Here is a 19,858-nt window from a genome sequence, read left to right as displayed (position 1 = left end):
TAAAAGATGCCAAGCTCATCCAACAGTTTGTTTTAGTTAATAATATACAACCCATACTTAATTTCCGTATATTAATTCGCTTCAAAAAAAACATCGATGTCTGCCACATAAATCGATGTTTAACATAAAGTTCTCAAAACATCGATGCATCGATAGTGCCATCGATGGATGTTTCTCCACCTCTAGTTGCGCGTCATTTTAGAGCGTGAATTTTCGTTCGATTCGGTAAAATAACGAAAAAAGCTAATCAATAATATAAGTGTTTTACAAAAACGAAATTTTTCTAAATGATATAATGTGCTGACTGAAAGTGTATAACTCCAAAACTACGCTGAACGACGAGTAAATGAAAATTTTAGTTTCTCTGTGCCAAAGAATTTACACACACACTCACATATACATACATACGTACTTACGTGCATACACATGCATATATATGTAGGTACATGTGTATCAATAGCTGCTGTAAGAAAATGTGCAAAATTTATTTAAAATATATATGTATATGTACAAATATGTATATCCATTACAATGAGAATTGTTTAAAAATCATTGCCGAACATATTAGGCTCTCTGTTTAAATTGTTAGCAATAGCGTCGTGGCAAAATATAGTGCAAAAATAGTGTGAGTCGTCGAACATACAAATCGTGTACATTTTTTGCTACAAATAAAATAAAACAAGTACAAATATGCACCTATGTGTTTGTATGTATATGTGTTCATTTGAATATACAAATACACACGTATGCATACACATAAGAGGACGCGTGTGTGTGTAGAGTGTGAAAAATACATAAATATATGCATACATAGGGGCAGCCGCCAACAAACCCCACATAACACTCACACATCCAAGTGTGCTTTCTATGAGCGTGAATGTGACTGTAAATGTAGTGCAAAAAGGCAACGTAACCGCTGACGTCGCGACGTCGGTAGCTGGGGCTGCTGTCACATCCAGGAGTAGAGCAGCGTCAGCATCCTTGTTTCGTTTCCTGTAAACGAACAAGCAGCGCTCTTTCTCTCTTTTCTTACTGTCTGCGCTCTGCAAATGTGAATTGTGGATGCTGTTCATCTGCTGCCACCCACAGCAACAGCACAGAGACTAGTGTAGCTTCAAGCCACACAAGCTTTACAGTCGCGGTCCACACACACGCACAAACGCAGTGCTGTGTATTTTGAGCAACTTTTCACTTTTCGCTCAATAGTCGTTGTTATTGGTTGTATATTGTGTGTACAATTTGTTTATGCTATACATATATTTGTAAATCCAAGGCGATTACGTTAGTCCCAGAGTTTCGATTATTATCGAATCGAAACCGGCGACAGCAATAAATGTTCGTATGTGTGTGAGAGAGTGCATTTAAAAGAATATTTTACCCAAAAACGATTAATTCATATATACATACTATAAATAAATAAAGCAGTGTATAAATATAAATACTTTGATGTGTGGATCTTGACACTGCAATGTCTTGTATCCCGCTAAAATAAATATGAAATAAAAATACACACATACACATGCATGCACATGCAACGCGCGCATTGCAATGCAAAATAGTGCAAGAAATATACATACTTACATGCATGCATACATACATGTGTGTATGTACATACATATGTATTTAAAGTTCTTTAGCCTTTCGCTTAAGTTGTTGATTTTTCGTTTTTATCTGTGTGAAAAGTGACTTGTCACTTGCATCATTTAATAATTGTGTTAAAAATTACTATTGGCTAAAAAGCAATTATCAGCCAAGGACTTAACAGCGTTTTAACATTGAAGACAATTCGATTACCTATCAACTGTTTACAGCGTGTTAACAATTTGAATTCTGTTCAACTAGTTTGGCGTGAGTGTTTATGTGTGTATCATAGCTAATCTCAATTGGAGTGCAATAAGTAGCAACAGTATATACACGACGATGTAAGGAACATATATGGATATTTTCGATCATTTCCTAAACGAGAAGGTCATCAATACATCGCGTTAATTGTGCAATATTTAATGTTCGTTTAAATAGCCTTTTTGTGTATGTCGTCGTGCTGTCTACCAATTGTTTAATCATTTACATACATACAAACGTAATATATGCACACACGTCTGCATTAATGTATGTATGTATGTAAGCTCAGCTTCCGTCAAAACGTTTTTGTATGATGATGCGCTCCACTTTTGGATGCTATTTATAAACGTTTTTCCTTATGTGTATTTGAATGTATGTACAATCAGACATACACATGGACACACAAACACATGCGCAAGGCTTTGATTGCTCTGCCTCTTCTTCTTCGACTATCGAAGCTGCTTCCTTCAAATCTGCATACATAGTTCCGCTTCCGTCCAAGCGAAAATGTTGCTTGCGTTCAGTTTAGCGCAGTCGCAGACAGTCTGGCCACACTGTGTAAACGGATTGAAAGCAAGTGTGTGTATGTTTTTATGTGTGTTTGTATGAGAGAGTCAGACAATCACATTTAACTTACCGGGCAGCAGCAGCAGCATCCACATGTTGAGGCGCGTGCAGTTGCCGCTTCTTTCTTTTTGCCTTTTTCCAGTTACCCAAATACATATGCATACATACATAAACACACGTGCATGAACACGCATGCACACATCCATAATATCCCGTCGTCTCGATTACAGGTCGCATCCCGTTTTGAGTGCTTTGCAGAATGACATGCAGAAATACATAATGATGAAATAGTGTTTAGAATCATTAGTTACATCTACAACTTAGGAAGATGATAATTGAGGTTGATCAACTAAAATGTAATTATGTTGTATAGGATTACTGCAGGGTATATAAACAGTCGTGTTGCAAACATACGACTTTTACATGTTGTTTATTATTGTTTTGGTTGGCGACGAACTTTTATTTTGGCACACAAATCCATACATATGTACATACATATGTATGTATTTGCATAAGCAGCCTCTTTTTTTTTGTTTTTATTTGAATTGCAATTTTATTATGATTTTGTTTTATGCGTTCGTTCAAGTTGAATGTCACCTGTTCTGTTAGTTGCATCGGAGGAGCACAAGTGGAGCAGCTTTTACTTAACATATACTTATGTACATAGCAGAGATCGCAATTCTGTAAAGCAGCTGATCAGGTGTTGTTGTTGTTGTGGCTCATTTAAACAATTAATTGGTAAATACGGTAATTCGGGTACGTCTACAAGAGATGATTTTATTTATATATACTAAATGGCTTGACCGCATTACAAAACCAACTGCGACGCCCACTACAACAACAGCAAGAAAGCGAACGACTGAAAAGAATAAATAGTTTGCTTAAAAATAGTTTCGAAACAAATAAAAGCGTTGCCCTCTTCTTTGGCAGTTTGTATTAGCCTAAAAATGCAACTTACTCTAAAGGAAGCAATTCTTATAGCAACAATCTATACGTATGTGTGTGTGTGTGTTTGTGTTTGTGCACATATGGAAAAGTCTCGCTGCTCTTCATAATGCATTTGTCCTATGTGTATTTGCAGTTAAGAACTGAAAGCCGGCTCAGCGGGAGGTAAATTTTGCATACGCGTGAGATGTGAGGAAATGCCGCGCCGGCAGCAGCAGCAGCAGCCATATCGATGTCGACAGCGTCAAAGTCAGCGTCAACCAGAAGCAGAAGCAGAAGCAGCAACAACTTTATCTTTAACTACAACAACAACTATAATATATAATACGAGAGCCAGCATAATTAAATAAGTGTCAGCGGATCGACTGATCTGATAAATTAAGTGCAAAAAAGTGAACGCAGTGCGAAAAAGAGCGTCCGAAACAATTAATTAATTAATTCATTTAATCAATTAAACAACAACAACAGCAACAGCATCAAGCAAGCAGAGGAGGCGGGCGAAAGTTTACACACCAAGCACATCCAATAAACAAAAGTGATTAAATCGCGAGTTTTTGCGATAACCAGATACACAAGCGAACATACAAATATAAATATACATATACAAACATATATATAAATCAACTACTAAGAAACGTGCAGCAAAAATGAAGCGACGTAATGCGGATTGTGGCAAATTGCGGCGGCCAATGAAACGGAACAAAATCACAGAGGGCATGTATGGCAGGTATGATTATTGCACAATTCATGTACGCACTATAAATATGAATGTACATACATACATACATATATTGCATTTATTTATTTTATAAATACATCGAATTATATTTGCGTGAAGCTACATCGCGCAATACATAATTCGACATTTGGGAGTTGTTTACGAAACGCTTAAGCAGCGAGAGATTAACAAGACAGAAAGCTGCATTTACGACTGCTCGACTATAAGATACCCGCTAGGCAAAATCATGTGAACAAAATTTAAATGCCTTTGGTTTACACAGTATTCAATACGTACTCCTAAGACTATTTTTAACTACATTTCTGATCATAATATTCTTAGAATATTAGGAATTTCGAATATTATTGAAATGTCCATAGTAATTTGAAAGGGCTTACATATCTATGTACGTATGAACAAAAGTTGTATTCTCATCAAATTTTATGTTTCTAGTTCATATAGTTCCTGATATGTACTTATTTACATTGAATTCCATTCAGACACAGCTTTGGATTTAAATTGATTTATTTTATGAAACTAAAAGGAGTATTGTCTCCAAATTTAGTCAATCTAGGCCATATAGTTTATGAGATGTAGTAGTTTATATAAACGGTAAGACAGATAGAACTCAATGACTTACTTTTGAGAATAATAGAATTACTTTATTGAAGCTGAAGTTTCATCCATCGTTTTGTTAGATTTATTTTCTGTTTGCCACAAATAAATATACCCGTTTTTCTAACAAAAACTTACTTATTTCATACATATTTCACGCCACTCTTACAGTGATTAAAGCGTATCGACTAGTCGAGCACGCATGTCTCAAATAGACATATAATTGATGTTTTGTGCTTATTCTGGTTTTATTACGCATTTATTTGTTTGTTTACCTTTTGATTTTGCATAGTATACTTTAAATATGTATAGATGTTGTACATATATGAGACGCTATTCTCTTTTGGGTCTTTGTCACGCCGCGTGCCAATCAAATTAAATAATTTACTGCTGACGTCGTCGGCGATTACAGTGAACTAAAGAGTGTACGATAGAGAGAGGCAGAGAGAGAGAGAGAGAGCGAGAGAAGGTGAGAAATCGTTAAAATATGTTTAATTTAGTAGATGCAGTAAGCCGCCTAAAGAGGCTTTTAATAGAGAGGTAGTACACGTTTATGATATCATTACCATTCAGGAAAATTATGGAGAAAAATGCAAAAAACATTTGAAATGTTTATTTAAAGAAAGAATATTAATTTTGTTGAAAGAAAATTTGAATTTAATATATTTATCTCTATACTCGCAACTAATTAATTTATGTATTCTTGTCATTTGCAGCACAACTGTCTTATACATGAAATTCCTAATACTTTGGGCCATTGTGATGGTAGCCGACTTTATGTTTATGTTCCGATTTGAATTCTTATGGCCATTCTGGCTGCTCCTTCGCTCCGTGCACGATTCCTTCAAGTACAAGGGACTGGTCAGTAGACGCAGCCAATTGCTTTTATCTTCAATTTTATTTGATTAGCTATTAATGTTATTATTATTGTTGCTGCTGCAGGCATTTTCCGTTCTATTTGTGTGTATTGCAATAACATCGGATCTGGTGTGTTTGTTCTTTATACCAGTGCATTGGCTGCTCTTTGCGGCCAGCACATACGTCTGGGTGCAGTACGTCTGGCATACAGGTGTGTATCGCAATGATGTTGCTGATTGCTATTGCTTTGATAATAATGACGAACAATGAACTTGCAGATAAGGGCATCTGTTTGCCGACTATAATACTCTGGATGTTGTTTGTCTACCTGGAGGTGGGCATTCGATGGAAAGACAGTCGCCATATGCCACACTTGGATCTTTGCCGGCCATTTGCCGCCCACTGGTGAGTGCTCGAGACACTTTGCTGCGCCTCACAACAAGTATGTGCTAAATGAATGTTGTTATTTTTAGCATTGGCTATCCGGTGGTTACGCTTGGCTTTGGCTTCAAGAGCTACGTGGGCTATCGCATGCGACAGCGGAAGCAACGTGAGGTGGCCAAGGAGAACGAGTTCTATATGCAGCTGCTGCAGCAAGCCTTGCCCGCCGAGGAGGCCACGGAGGAGGCTCAGTCAGCGGCACAGACAGCAGCGCCTGTCGTCACATCGGCAGCCAGCGGTACAGTTGTTGTTGTGGCAAATGGCACAAGTGGTGGGCCAGCAGCGCTGGCAGCCGCATCGTCTGCATCGCAGGCGGCAAATGGTGTATTGGCAACAGCGACGCAAGCACAAAACCATCATGATCATCATCACAGCGGCGGCGCCGGGCGCCGGCAGCAGCAGTAGCAACAATAGTAATCACCAACATCATCATCATCATCACAATCACAATCACAATAACAACAATAATAATAACAACAATAGTAGCAACAGTAGTAGCAGCCAACACAACAAGGATGGCAACAGTAATGGCGACAATAGCACAACGACAACAGGCGCCACATCATCGTCATCAGGAGCCGCCAGTGCGGCAGCTTCGTCATCGTCGCCTGCATCATCCGTATCATCCACAAACACATCAGGCTCAACGTCAGCCAAGCAATCGAATGCGACCAGCTTAGCAGCAGCAGCCACAACAGGTGCGCGGTCTCTTATAACTATGATTCTATCCTTTGATTTACACACACAAACTATCACAAACTTCTCTGCTATCATTTGCTGTAATCAGAAACTAACAAACGCTTATCGCGCAGCCTGGCAACCAAGCACAACATGAACAGACTTATAGTTGTTGGATTGTGTGTGTGTGAAAATCAATAAAAATCAATCATGTTTGGTGTACAGTATAATATAAGTTATGTGCTGAACCACTTTTATGCGAATACATGCTTAAGCTCAACATAATTGATATCTCCTAGTTGACTAACTTTAATGAATACGAAGTCGTTTAAAGTTATAGAAACTGTCTAGAATTAGTTGAACATAGAATGCATCTATTCAATTTCTGCTAAAAATAGAATTCTTGCTGATTTTTTTATATTTATAGTATGTCGAAAGATATTAAGTAATTTTTCTTAATAAATTTAATTTAGTAGTATTATTTATTTTATTTTACTCTGGTATTCATTAAAGTCTTTATAATGTTCCGCTACTAAACATTGTATTTAGGTATTAGTTTATTTTTAAACTTATTTTTTATTTCCATTCTCAATTAATTAATTTAACATTTCGAATTTTTGTTTGTAGCAAATGGACACGCTGGTGGCGGCTCAAGGAATCATCGTCGCAGCATGGACAAGGATAAGCATCGCAATAAAGGCGACACGGCCGACAATGAGCACAACAACGGTAGCACGCGGCATGCTGGCGGCAAGAATAGTAGCAACAGCAGCAACAGTTATCATCAGGCGGATGGAAATTCGACCACAACAAGTAATAACAGTAAGGAGAAGTCAGACTGGGATAGTGGCAGCAATGCCAACTATCAACAACAACAACAACAGCAACAGGGGGCAAAGGACAAACATGGTGCATTGAACAACAAAAAAGTGCTCAATGCAAAACAAATTGATAGCGTCCCCTTGTCGTCTATTGCAGACAAAAAGGCGCACAACAATGCTGTCAGCAATGGCAACGTTCTGCAGTTCGATACGGACGAAACGGCTCCGACCGTTGACGCAACGCCGCAAGTAGAGAAGGCGTCCAAAGGTGAGTGGAGTGATGCACTTGCCTAATGGTTAATGTGATATGCTTGATTGTAATGTGAAACTATTTGTGCGTTATATTTCAGGACGTCGTAATCGCGGTAAGAAGGACAATGCAGCCAAAGACAATCAGAGCCAACAGCAGGCACAACAGCAGCAAAAGGATAGCCCAGCAACTGCTGCTGGTAGCAACAGTAATGGAAATGCTGGCAACAATAATGATACCAGCTCGGTGTCCTCGTCAGCTAGCTCCACATCAAGCAATGCCGCTGCCGCTGCCATTTCACAGATTGCCAGCAAAGTGGTATCCAAGATATGCGAAACATGTCTCAAGCTCGAGGCCGATGTAAAGAAATATCGCGCCGAAATAAGCCATATGAAGCAAATTGAGAATGAGTTGCGTCAGAAGCTTGATGTCAACATGACCAGCAAGTCCAGTTTGCAGGCCAAGCAAAAGGAGTGCGACGAGCTGGAAAAACGCATTCAGGAGCTGAACAATGCACGACATGCCGATATGCTCAGCCTTCAGACTGTCGAGCGTCGCCTCAACGAAGAGCGGCGTCAGAAGCAATCGCTAGACTCGCAATTGGCCAACGAGAAGAAGGCACGCAAAGCGGCCGAGGAGAAGGCAGCGCGTCCCGAGTGTAGCTCGCAATGCAAGCAACGGCGCCAGCAAATTGATGAGGAGCTCAAACGTGTGCGCAACGATCTTAAACAGTGTGAGGAAGCCAAGCAGCTGGCTGTCGAACATGGTCGCAAATTCGAGCAGGAGGTAAGTTGAAATACAAATATGCTGATAAAGGATTGCAAAATGAATGCCGTGATATCTATTACAGTATCGTATGCTGGAAGCCAAGGTGCGCAATCGAGAGACCACACAGGCAGATGCTGAGAGGCTGATGAATGCACTGGCCAACATACAGGAGAAGAACACCATGCTGGAGAAGAATTTATCGGCAGAGACGAGAGTTAAGCTGGACTTGTTCTCGGCTCTGGGCGTGGCCAAGCGAAAACTCGAAATATCTGACAGTAAGTTCTACATGGAATTGCTGAAATTGTGACAGACTTCATCGTATGCTTGATTCATCCAACAGGTCATCGTCGTTCCAAGGAGGATGAGGTCATTGATCTCAAGGCAAAGATAGCACAGTTGTTGGCTGTTATGCCGGATACATTGTGCTTAAATACCGGACCGCACGGTCCTGGCGGCAGCATGCTGCGCATGAACGATACACCTCCGCTGCAACCAGGCGGACCGGGCCCGTCCTCGCCAATGCTCAGCATGAGCGCTGCTCAAGAGTATCAACAGCATCAGCAGCACCAACAACATCAGCAGCAGCAGCAACAGCAACATCCACATCAGCAACACCAACCGCATCCACATCAGCAGCAACAGCAGCAGCAGCAACAACAACAGCAGCAACAGCAGCAGCAAGTTGTCCCAGTTTCCCAACAGCAACAGCAGCAACAAATGGTGCCCGTGAGCGTGGCAGCTGCATTGCATGTGGCCGCTGCTAATGTCGTTAATGGTGGAAATGGTCTCTCGACGCTGGATCCCAATGCTAGCGTTTATACGCCGAAGGCTGGCAACATGATGGTGGTTACGCCGGTGGGCATGAATCCCAATGGCGCGGATGCCTGACGCCAGCAGCAACATCAGCATCAACAGCAGCAGCAGCAGCAACAACAACAGCAGCAGCAACAACAGCAGCAGCATCAGTCGTCGGCGGTCTCCTCATCGGCCGCCCCATCCTCTCATCAGCTAATGAGACGACAAGTTTGAGATTATTATACATTAAAAAAGCAACAGCAAACTTCAAGAGCGACAGCAAACCGATTGATTTCGACTACAATAGTCAGGAGACAGACGGAGCATGGAGCAGATAGCAGTTTGCATATGATATGAATGAATGTCCGTACTAAACATAAGCAGTTTCCTTTTCAATTAACAGTATCACATAGAAAACGAACACAATTTTCCAAATACCAACAACCAACTACCAATTAACAATAATTCCCTTGAACACACATTCAAAGTTGTGCATTGCCAATACTGAAACACTTAAATATTGATATAACTGATTACTACAACTAGTTTGTTGATGGCATTCAAATTCCGAACATATGCTCAAATTGATTTCAAATATGCCATTAACTCGAAAGTCCCTTTAATTGTGGTGGCTTAAAGCGTAATCATTCCACCATAATACAAATAGTAATCAACTTTAATGCAAAACAACTTTCAACGAGGAAATCTCAATGTATCCTTGGCATTCAATTGTCAACTATTCGGTTCCACTTCCGCCTCCCAATTATAAAAAGAAAAAACGAAAAAAAAAACACAAACACAAATGAAACACTTGGCAAAACACTTTCTGCGAGATTTTGATTTGATTTCATGAAATTTTAAAAATAATAAGAAAAAAATGCAAAAAAACAACCAATGTGAAAATTTTTGTATTTAACTTATGGAAAAAGAATACAATCTTTTTACTACTTATTACTATTAACAAAAAGCTGTGACAGAGAGAGAGAGATAGAAAGTTGACCAACTTTAGTGATGGCCTTTGAATTTGGCGTAAAATTATGTTTGTTTATTTTTTTGCTGCCAAATTTTTGTGCTGCCTTCTTTCAATGGAATTTTTGAAGTCTGCGCCCTTGATTTATTATCTCATTAAATTATTTTTGTTATAAACTTTAATTGTACGCCTATTATTTAGCTATTAACTATTACTTTTTGGAAGAAAAACAAACAAAACGAAAACCAATTCTCTTTTTAAGTTTTAATTTATTTTTGCTGTTCCTAAAAATCGAGAAAAAACAAGTTGAAAATGCTTGAATTTAATTTGCGATAAAAATGAAAAAATGACTAATTTGTTTAATAAAAAAAAAGAAATCATTTCGCTGCGTGAAGCTAGTAATTATTGTTTGTTTTTTTTATTTCTTATGTTCTATATGTATTTATTTAATATTTTTATTTGATAACAGAGTAGGCGCTCAGATGTTGAATTTTCAACTTCAACGAAAACAGTCTAGAGATTTTCAAAAGCTAAAAAAAAATTGAAAATGATCTTTTACGTGCTACAGACAATCTCAACTACGCTAATCACCACACTGAGCACCATCTGGTTGGTTGAAGGTAAGCTTGAACTCTCATTTTTTTAATGTTGCCATTGTTAAGCTGCCCTTACACAGAGACCATGATCAACCTGATGATGTCGTGCTCCTTGATGGCGCTGCGCTTTGCCTGCCATCCGATGATGCTGCTGCCAATGCTAGTGGGCACCTACTATGTGATCCGCAAAGTATGGCAACGTCGTCGGCTGACTGTTGAGGGCTCTGCAGATGGCACTGGGCTGCGCAATCTGCCGCGTACTCCACGCATCGGACCATATCGTAGTGTGGGCAGCATCTCGTCGCGCAGCAACGAGAGCTATGAGTGTGAAGTGGCCGAGGAGGATACACGTCGCTGCTCGTAATTTGCATTTGTGTTAAATTGATGTAATATGTGTTTCGTGAATAGATTTATTATGTTCTTACCATCTAGCAATGCAGCCGACAAAATACACGCGTGTCTTTATGTATATATATCATATGGGAAACTTAAAACTAAACTTAAACCCTGTCTTGATCTTATGGTCTATGCAGTGTTGCAGTGTCCATTTTGCCCAGCAGTTCGCTCACTTTCAGCAGCATGGCGTTGTTCTGCTGTCCACTAACCATGCCCGCCAGATGCTGCAAATACTTGTCCACATTGTCAACACTTAATCCGCTGGGTTCCAGCGGTGGCAATGTGATACCATCCAGTGCACCAACAACTTTCTGCCGCAGCCCCTTGATGTAGGCCATTAAACGAGCGTTTTCCTCTTTCAGCTCGGCCACTTCGCCCATGACCTTGGCATGCCCAGTTTTGGTGTTATCCACATGCTGTTCTAGCACCGAATTCTGCTGCTCCAGGTCGGTCTTTGTCTTGCGCAGTAGTCGCAGCTCATTCTCCGTGCTGCGATTGTGTTCTATGAACTCGTTTGTGTAGATGGGAATCTCGCCAGCGGCAAAGGGACGTGGCAATGCAGCCACAGGATTAAATGCTGCTGCAACAGGCGGCTGCGGAGGCGGTGTTGGTGAACGTTTCACTTGTGCCAAGGGTATGTCATCTGGATCTGGCGTTGGCGCACTCTGCTGTTTGTTCAGCGGCGTCTTGGGATTTGATTTCCGTGGTGCAGCATGATTGCTGGGCAAATCATTGTTGGCAGCGTTGTTGGTTGCTTTTTCCTTGGGCGTGCTGGCGTTCTTGGTGTCGAACACTTTTTTTTTGCCTTGGCCAACTCGTTGGCCACAATTTCAGGATGCTCTGTCAAAAACTTGTGCATTTGCTCCTGATATCTGTAAGGAAATCATTAGATTATATGAAGGAGGTTTAAATAAACATGAAATAATTGCTTACAATGCTTTGTCCTTGGCCGCCGCTTCCATGTACGGCGCCCTGCGATCCTCCGTTAGCTGATGCCATTCCTCGCCTATCATTTTCGTGTGCTCCAATGCTGTGCGATTTGGATGCTCGCGACGCAGTTGTTCCCGCCGATCGTTCATGAAGCGCACATACGAATTCAATGGCATTTTTGGTGCACCCGCCACATTAATACGACGCTGGGTTAGTTTCTTAAGTTCGTTATCCAAATTGTTAGACGCGGCGCCCTTGGCTTTGCCTTTGTTTTTCTTTTTTGCCCCTTTGCCGCCGCCGGGAGGAGGACTAACATCATTATCAACATCCGCACTGGATTTAGACAACAAATCTGCAGTTGTTTCTTCACCCGCAGGTTCGCAAGACTCATTAGCTGTTGTGGCCCCTGAGGGTGCGTTTATTTTACTCTCTGACTTGCTATCCATGTTATTTTACTGTTCAATCACCAAAAATTTTATTAAAACAGATTTACAAACAAGCTGATAAGAATACCAGGGTGGCACTAACACGCTAAAATACTAACATAATGCAGAGGTGTGCTGTGGGTATTCCTCAAACTGATATTTCACTGAAGTATCAGATAAATTATCGATAATAATCGACTAGTAAAATTAAAATTAAATTTCAAATTATTATCGCATTTCTAATATTATAAGTTTAATTTAATGGATTCCCTTCTTACTCTCATAATTTTTATAAAACAGAGTTTGTGTGATAATTTATAAAAAGTTCATGTTTGTGAACTGGGTGGCAGCACTGGACTAACCCCAAACGTAAACACAATTGATAACATGCATATATGTATTTAAACTTGCTTGTGTAATGACGTCATCAAGAGTGGCGCGATTTCGATAATCTATTATTTATGAATTTCATCAACAAGCCAGCAAAAATGTGCCAACGAACCCAAGTAAAAAATAAGATATTCCGCTTGTGGTGTTCATATATTTTGAAAATATACACTTAGTTGTATACATGATTTGGGATAATTCTTTGAGCACATTGAAAATATTAAAATTACAAAATTTTTTTTTTTTTTTTGTATTCTTATTATTAGCCTATGTGAATGACGGGTGTTACATATAAATAGAAACTTACAAACTTAACTGGGGACTTTGTTGTCAAAGTCCAATATCATATAAAGCCTTCGATGACAAAATTCTATACAATTTGAATGGGATTCTTCCCATTTTCAACAGCTACATCTTAATTACATAGCTTAAATACTACGAGCTTAAACAATTTACATAAATGAGGGCGGCCGGCCAATATTAAACATAAGTTAACAAATTAAGAGAGATATTGTTTTGTTGGATCCAACACATTTTTCAATGTGAAAAACATCAAATGAACGTTTACGAAGCAAACTTAAATCAAACTGGGAAATAATTCATCGAAATTACTCTCCCAGGGAAAATCGTCATCTGTGTCCAAATTGGCCAGCGTCGTTGATGTGGGTGAGCCCAGTACTGACTCATACCCATGATCCGAGGTGGCCGAATGCATCGATTGCGCTGGTGACTTCGCCAATGGTGAAATGGCTTTGACACGCGGGCAAAGGAATCGATTGATGGGCTCGAAATTCAAATGACTCATGGTTTCATCATCCGAATCTTCCGTGGCATTGATCACGTTGAGATAAACTTGTGAGGGTGAGGTCGCTGGTGGTGGGCACTTCATGATAACATCAGTGGTGTCATCACCAGCGCTCACACCCTCACCATAGATTACCTCGACGGCCTCGTTCACTGGCACCGCATCGCCATCCATGACTATCGTTATGGAATTGGTTTTGGCATCATAGGTACCATAAACCGTGTCGGGTGTTGCGCTCTGTAAAAATGTAGCTGCTGAAATTGTAGTTGGCGTTGTCGCTTTTGCTGTCGTCTTGTTTTGTAGGTTTCCATTTATGTGTGACATCTGTTGCACACTTGGGCTGCTATTTTCAATGGTCGTCGTCGCTTTCTCTTCGCTATTTAGGCCATCAACTCTATCTCCGCCGGATTCCATGCACTCTGCTGTGGTCCCCACCACTGATCCAGGCAGTCGCTCAGGTTCGCTTGCCTCTTTGGGAGCAGGCGGGTCGCATTGGCCACCGCTTGTTTCCAGCTCTGCTGTGATATCTGCGAGCAGGCTCTCTGCCAGCTCTTCAAGTCGTCGCGCATCGAACTCTTCATCGTCGACGAGTAGCATGTCTTGTATAGAAGACAGAGCGCCACAATTCTCCAGAGCGAGGCCGTTGAGTTGTTGCTCTGCTTCAGCTCCTGGCGCAACATTGTCGGCACCAAAACACGCGCTGACGACTGTGTGTCCACTTGTGTACCCTGCTGCAGAGGGTCAGCATTGGATGCTGCAGATCCAGTGTTTGTGGACGCACAGCCCTCAGCGCCTGCATTTGTGCCGCATTCGCTGTTGCCATGGCTTCTCGTTGTGTTGTTGTTCTTTGCAATCTCCTTCATTTCGGCCAGCTCCTGTCGCAGGAGTTCTACTTCTGTGTCGAGCTTTTGGTTCTTTGCCATCAGCGACTCATTGATGCTCTGCAAGCTTTCGCATTTGTTTTGCAATATTTCCGTTTTCTCATTTAATTCCTTGATCTCATATTCCATTTCTTCCATACGTGCTTTCTTCCGGTCGCGACTTGTTTGTGCCGCCACGCGGTTCTTTAGTTTCCTAAAGTTAACAAAGGGTGTCATTAGCCATTTGTTTTTGAGCGAATCTCGTATAAAAACTTACTTTCTTTGCACCTTTTCCTCCCACGACAAATGGTCCAGACGACGCTTCTTCGCCTTGACGGGCGCAGTGGGATTCGATGCCATTGTGTCCTCATCCGCCACACTGTTGTTGGATGAGGAAGCGTAGCCCGAACTGGATGGCGACGAGCTGCCCTTTAACAGCACAGCTGTTATGGGAGCCGGACGCAACTTGGGCAATATGTTTAAATTTAATGTGGATCCAAGAGGCACACACTTGGTTAACAGAACTCCGTTGGCTGGTGCCATTTTAATATAAAATTAGATTATTGATTTATTTAAATATTTATGTGATGATGAAAATTAAAATTTCATTTTTATAGAACTCTTTTGTTTGATTTAATTGCGATGTTTGTGCCGTGAGCTCTGAACTTTATCTGATTATATCTTTTGAGTTAAACCATTTGCAGCGATGTCTCAACAATATTTGTTGCTGCCGCTTCGTTGACCATTTGCTTTGTGGTTTTAATTTTCGTCATTGCCTTTACACTGTATACCTAGGTTTCTTCAACCTAATCTCACGCAATTTGTCTCAATCACCTTGTAATTCTGCGCACCAAAGTCTGAACTAAGACGGACGTGGAGCTTCTTGAATGGGTTTTCGTTAATTGTTGACGTGGCAGTTGGTGACTGGTCGATAGTGGTTGATAGGGTTGCAAACGATTCGATTTTAATCGATTCTCTTTCTGGAAAAACATACGTTAGAAATCCAAAATATACCAAAAAATAAGTGAATCGATAATTTGTATATTTCAAACATGATTTTTTGTTTTCTACATTTCAAAACAGTTACTTGTTAGTTTGGTTCTTTTAAATTTCGGTAAAATATAATTGTTTAATGAATCAAATTAAATTTTATCAAATTTGACATGTTCAAAACTAGATGGCCACACTGTTGGTATTCCTGGGTTGTGCTTGCACCAATGAACAGCTGTGTTTGGTTTATATATCAATATACCACTAATGAATACGAGGGAAAGTACCAATTAATATTCACTCTTCTACATTTTAAATTTAAGGACAACTGTGATTAAAACTGCGTTTATTTAAGTGATTTAAAGTATAACATTTAACATTTGTCTTTAAGAGGCTTTCTTTTTTTGCAAGTTTAAAATTTATATCTGTCATATGATGCTGGCCAGTCAGCTTGAATAGCAAAGGCGGGGATTTTAGATCGAAAGTCTACAGTTTCCTCATCAACGACATCCCCTATATAATGTCCTGAAACTCCAAGTTGAAGTACTGGTACGTCAAAGTTTCCATTAAGTTTCTGAAATAAAAACTAGTTGTACAGTTATGTTGGAGGAAAATTAAATGAATTTTAGAAGTATACCGAAATTTCTAGGAAGAAGTTTAGTGGTGAACTGTCAATTCCGTAGTTAAAGAATATGTGATATGCTAATGGGTATGCTGGAGGGTTATTCAAATAACTTTCCAAAAATGACCAATTTGTTATTGTGGCATCTTCAAAAGCTTCGAAGAATAGACTCATTTGAGGAGGTCCCGTCAAGTTATACTCAAAACGACAAGTTGTAGAGTTGATTGTAGTTTTACTAAGTAATTCCAGTTTGGTCGTGCCTGGTGGTGTTATTGGTTTTGACCGCGGCATCCATTTGCTTTCCAATCTCTGTTGCACATAGCGGTAATCATACAACGGCATTCCACACATCATGTATTTTTCACATCTTGACGTTAAACTGACTAAACCAGTTAAGTTTACATTTGTACCCTCAAGAACTGTTTCCTTACGCCGATCCTGATACAAAAAAGAGGTAACCAGACTCATCCTTGCTGAGAGCTCCATCATATTCATAGAACTTATTGCGCACGTGCTGTAAGTTCGAAAAAAATGATAATAGGTTATGAATTGCAATATATTTTAACCCAAAATACTTACCAAGTATGCAACTCGTTGGCCACTTGTCCTTGGACGATATGGGAATCCCAATTGTGTACTACTGGCCAAAAACACAGAAAGAGCTGTAGTTGCTATTAAAGCATATACCACAAAACTTGGGCGCCGGAAAGTGTTAATCAGTGGTGTCTATTTAAATATATGTATGTATGTACATGTTAGGAAAACTGTAGATATATACAATCTTGTTGGCTTACCAAGAATCCAAAAGAGAGAACCGTTCCTACGGCTGCCAATACTGCGATGTACAAGTCCCTGTTAGAAGCACTTCCTGCTCTGGCGCCCATTGGAGTCAAAACGACAATAAACAGATATGCTATATAACTGCTATATAGCGCAGGAATAATTTGGCTTATTTTCAATAGTGCTACCCAAGAATAGCCTTTGTCGTGCATTGGAGTTAACAGATTAAGTGTCAATGGTACCACGTAGAAAACAAGGGGAATCATTAAAATATATGAAGAACGAATTCCCAAAGCTGTAAGAGATATGGTTAGAAGAGCGAGGATTACAGCTTGACTATGCAAAGCCAATTGAAGAAGGTATGGTGTAGATAGTTTATTCTAAAAAATTGAAATAATGAAAAATATTATAAAATTCCAACGATTCAGGAAGGTACTTACATTGTGCTGTAGGCTGAAGTAAATCATTGTCGGCAAACTAAGGCCAACAAGTGAAGGGCACACGTATAATCCGATTATCAATAACGGGGTGCTATAGTATGTTAGTGATAGCCCGACGGAGTCCATCACATATGCGACAACGATTGGAAGAGCTAATCCGAGAGCAAAGGCAATAATTTGAATCACAATCACAAGTATAAACCACCGAATCAGGTGGCAAATTGTCACTTGCGAAACATCTGACATTCGCCATATTGAAATAAAAAACTAATACGAGAGCAGTTCCAGCAATTCCGAAGTTCAAGTACTCGGCCGTAGTTTCCGAATAGTGAAAGAAGTAGAGTCCCAAAAAATCGAAGAAGACAACATGTCCAGACTTGTGAGCCTTAGAAAATAGGATGTAAAATATATTATTACATTATCTCTTTTATATGAATACTTGTTTACCTCTATGTTTCTTAGTTCAGGAGCATTTGCCAAAGCACGAACTAAACTAAGCACATTATCTCCAGTGTGTTGCAGGGATTCATACGAAATTAATTCAACCAAATCATACTTCGTGTGATATATATAACCATTTATAATTTGACCCAAATCTAAACCTATATGACAGACAAAAATAAAGTATCCACGCGTTAAATGAAACTTTTATTACCAACCTGGCATGTATTCTTTAAAAATTCGGAAGTCGGAATCAGATGGTATTATACCAGACTGGAATATCTCCTCAGCTGAAGTTGTTCCGAAAGGATGTTTGGCATTTTTATGGTAATACTGCAAATTGCATTGTTGAATATTTGTTCAATATTTGATTTTTAGTTGAATAACTTACATCTACTAGCCAAGAGTGATTGGGTCCGCTTTGAAATAGAAGTTCCCGTCCATTGCTGCCTGCAGCATCAAGATTAACGCAGGCTCTATAATAAGGTTATTTATGTTAGTGTTCAAGGACACAAAATTATATGCTTACTTAAGGAATGGCGCCCATCTATGAGTAGTCATGAAACCGTGTGCAGCCAGCAAGTAACTTTCCTCAGCTCCATTGAACAGAAAGACGATAGGATGTTCGAATGTTTGCTTTGTCGTTGACATCACTCTTAAGACTTCCAGCATAGTGACTATCATAAATCCAGCATCGCCAGCGGACGGTGTAGCTGGCTTCGAATCAAAGTGACTGTTGACCAGTAACCAGGTTTGACTTGTGCTATTCCTTGGACTAATTTTAACAGCAATGTTTTGAACACCTTGGTACATAATAATCAGATCAGAATAAGTAAATTGTCCTGATGCCTGTGATAAGTCTATCTCAATATCATAATAATCTTTCAATGAGTCTTCCTTAATTTGATTTAATTGCTTTAGAAGAAACTCTACAGCAGCAATCTCATTCTCTTTGCTTCCAACCATTTTGGTGCCAATGTTAGATAGAGTATACAGATCCTTGTAAGCACGTTCCGGAATAAATACATTTGAGGCGGCTTCTTCTATTGTCTTTGCCTTGGGTAATCGGTAGAACAATGGAATTACCACGGCAAAGAAAAGCACTCCCCAGAACAACAGGTAACTAGTTGCTAAGAACCAGGGTAATTTTTTATTTCCGGTTCCATTACTGGCTCCTCTCACATTCTATTGAAAACAATTTGATTGAAATTTGGTTGGAGTATAATGAAACTCTGTATTCTTACAAGTTTTTCCGCGTCAACCATCGTGAAGTGAAACCGAAATTTTTTAATGGGTCAACTGCTAAAAACGGCTAGTGCAGACTGCTTTTATACTGGAATGTTTCAGGGAAATAAATCGTAAACGATCTAGAGTATAACAGTTGTGGATAAACATTATGATACCAATAAATTGATTGATTGAAATACATATGACCAACATCAGTATTGGTACTGGATAACAACATTAAATTATAAATTCGAGGGTTGGTCAAAAAAATCAAATGTTGATTATATTATATATAAAAAATTTTTAGAAAATCTTTACGGAAGTTAAAGTAAATATTAAGTGTAATAAATAATTATTGAATATAATGAAAATGAAATATAGCATATGTATATATTTATATAAGCGACACAATTATAAAAGACAACTATTAAAATATGCATATTTTAAATTATTATTATACATTATTTTATTTATTGAATTTTAAGCTAAATTCAGGTATCCAAGAAACACAAACTTAATAATACCTGCAAGTAAGTTATCTCCAAAATATAAACATATATGTATATGTGGAATTATTGTAACTGTGTGAGGACATATAAATCTTATCAATAGGCCAATATAAACTAATTAGCCTGTTGCTAATGTTGTATAATATTCGTATGCTTAACAGAAAAAACCCCGCTTATCACTT

At 39.4% G+C, this 19,858-nt stretch overlaps 5 protein-coding genes and 1 long non-coding RNA gene across 6 annotated transcripts; 2 read left to right on the top strand and 4 right to left on the bottom strand.

Annotated features, from left to right (window-relative positions):
- Nucleotides 1-174: 174 nt before the first annotated feature.
- Nucleotides 175-10,450, top strand: LOC133846005 (macoilin). Its single transcript, XM_062280702.1, is given in 12 exon segments — nt 175-342; nt 3,491-4,081; nt 5,404-5,548; nt 5,630-5,756; nt 5,824-5,950; nt 6,019-6,370; nt 6,372-6,684; nt 7,292-7,573; nt 7,643-7,753; nt 7,836-8,521; nt 8,586-8,778; nt 8,844-10,450. Coding segments are annotated over 11 exon segments (3,105 nt in total). The 5' UTR covers nt 175-342; nt 3,491-4,001; the 3' UTR covers nt 9,533-10,450.
- On the bottom strand, nt 2,192-3,061 carry LOC133846010 (uncharacterized). The gene is made up of 2 exons (XR_009894834.1): nt 2,480-3,061; nt 2,192-2,396 (listed from the first exon to the last, which is right to left on the bottom strand). It is a non-coding gene; the product is annotated as an uncharacterized LOC133846010 (long non-coding RNA).
- Nucleotides 10,451-10,745: 295 nt separating the features above from the next.
- Nucleotides 10,746-11,337, top strand: LOC133846009 (uncharacterized). Its single transcript, XM_062280707.1, has 2 exons — nt 10,746-10,888; nt 10,945-11,337. The coding sequence occupies exons 1-2, from the start codon at nt 10,816-10,818 to the stop codon at nt 11,226-11,228; spliced, it is 357 nt and encodes a 118-aa protein (XP_062136691.1). The 5' UTR covers nt 10,746-10,815; the 3' UTR covers nt 11,229-11,337.
- On the bottom strand, nt 10,803-12,773 carry LOC133846008 (SWI/SNF-related matrix-associated actin-dependent regulator of chromatin subfamily E member 1-related). The gene is given in 3 exon segments (XM_062280706.1): nt 10,803-12,051; nt 12,054-12,132; nt 12,194-12,773. Coding segments are annotated over 3 exon segments (1,191 nt in total). The 5' UTR covers nt 12,637-12,773; the 3' UTR covers nt 10,803-11,382.
- Nucleotides 12,774-13,136: 363 nt separating this feature from the next.
- On the bottom strand, nt 13,137-15,579 carry LOC133846006 (uncharacterized). The gene is given in 3 exon segments (XM_062280704.1): nt 13,137-14,566; nt 14,569-14,881; nt 14,945-15,579. Coding segments are annotated over 3 exon segments (1,566 nt in total). The 5' UTR covers nt 15,211-15,579; the 3' UTR covers nt 13,137-13,579.
- A 473-nt stretch (nt 15,580-16,052) lies between these two features.
- Nucleotides 16,053-19,229, bottom strand: LOC133846007 (endoplasmic reticulum metallopeptidase 1-like). The gene is made up of 10 exons (XM_062280705.1): nt 19,185-19,229; nt 18,470-19,125; nt 18,332-18,416; nt 18,159-18,273; nt 17,947-18,101; nt 17,500-17,884; nt 17,074-17,439; nt 16,859-17,005; nt 16,295-16,793; nt 16,053-16,231 (listed from the first exon to the last, which is right to left on the bottom strand). The coding sequence occupies exons 1-6, from the start codon at nt 19,203-19,205 to the stop codon at nt 17,591-17,593; spliced, it is 1,326 nt and encodes a 441-aa protein (XP_062136689.1). The 5' UTR covers nt 19,206-19,229; the 3' UTR covers nt 16,053-16,231; nt 16,295-16,793; nt 16,859-17,005; nt 17,074-17,439; nt 17,500-17,590.
- Nucleotides 19,230-19,858: the final 629 nt, after the last annotated feature.

The sequence above is a fragment of the Drosophila sulfurigaster genome, chromosome 3, assembly GCF_023558435.1.
Source record: "Drosophila sulfurigaster albostrigata strain 15112-1811.04 chromosome 3, ASM2355843v2, whole genome shotgun sequence".
NCBI lineage: Eukaryota > Metazoa > Arthropoda > Insecta > Diptera > Drosophilidae > Drosophila > Drosophila sulfurigaster.
Note: the sequence above shows the minus strand (reverse complement) of the source record. Positions and strands in the feature narration are given on the sequence as shown.

Coding starts and splice junctions, on each gene's coding strand:
- LOC133846009 (XM_062280707.1), top strand. CDS start 10,816: ATGATCTTTTACGTGCTACAGACAATCTCAACTACGCTAATCACCACA. Junction 10,889..10,944: donor CACCATCTGGTTGGTTGAAG/GTAAGCTTGAAC, acceptor GCCCTTACACAG/AGACCATGATCAACCTGATG.
- LOC133846007 (XM_062280705.1), bottom strand. CDS start 19,205: ATGGTTGACGCGGAAAAACTT. Junction 18,417..18,469: donor AGATGGGCGCCATTCCTTAA/GTAAGCATATAA, acceptor ACCTTATTATAG/AGCCTGCGTTAATCTTGATG. Junction 17,885..17,946: donor CTGAACTAAGAAACATAGAG/GTAAACAAGTAT, acceptor CTATTTTCTAAG/GCTCACAAGTCTGGACATGT.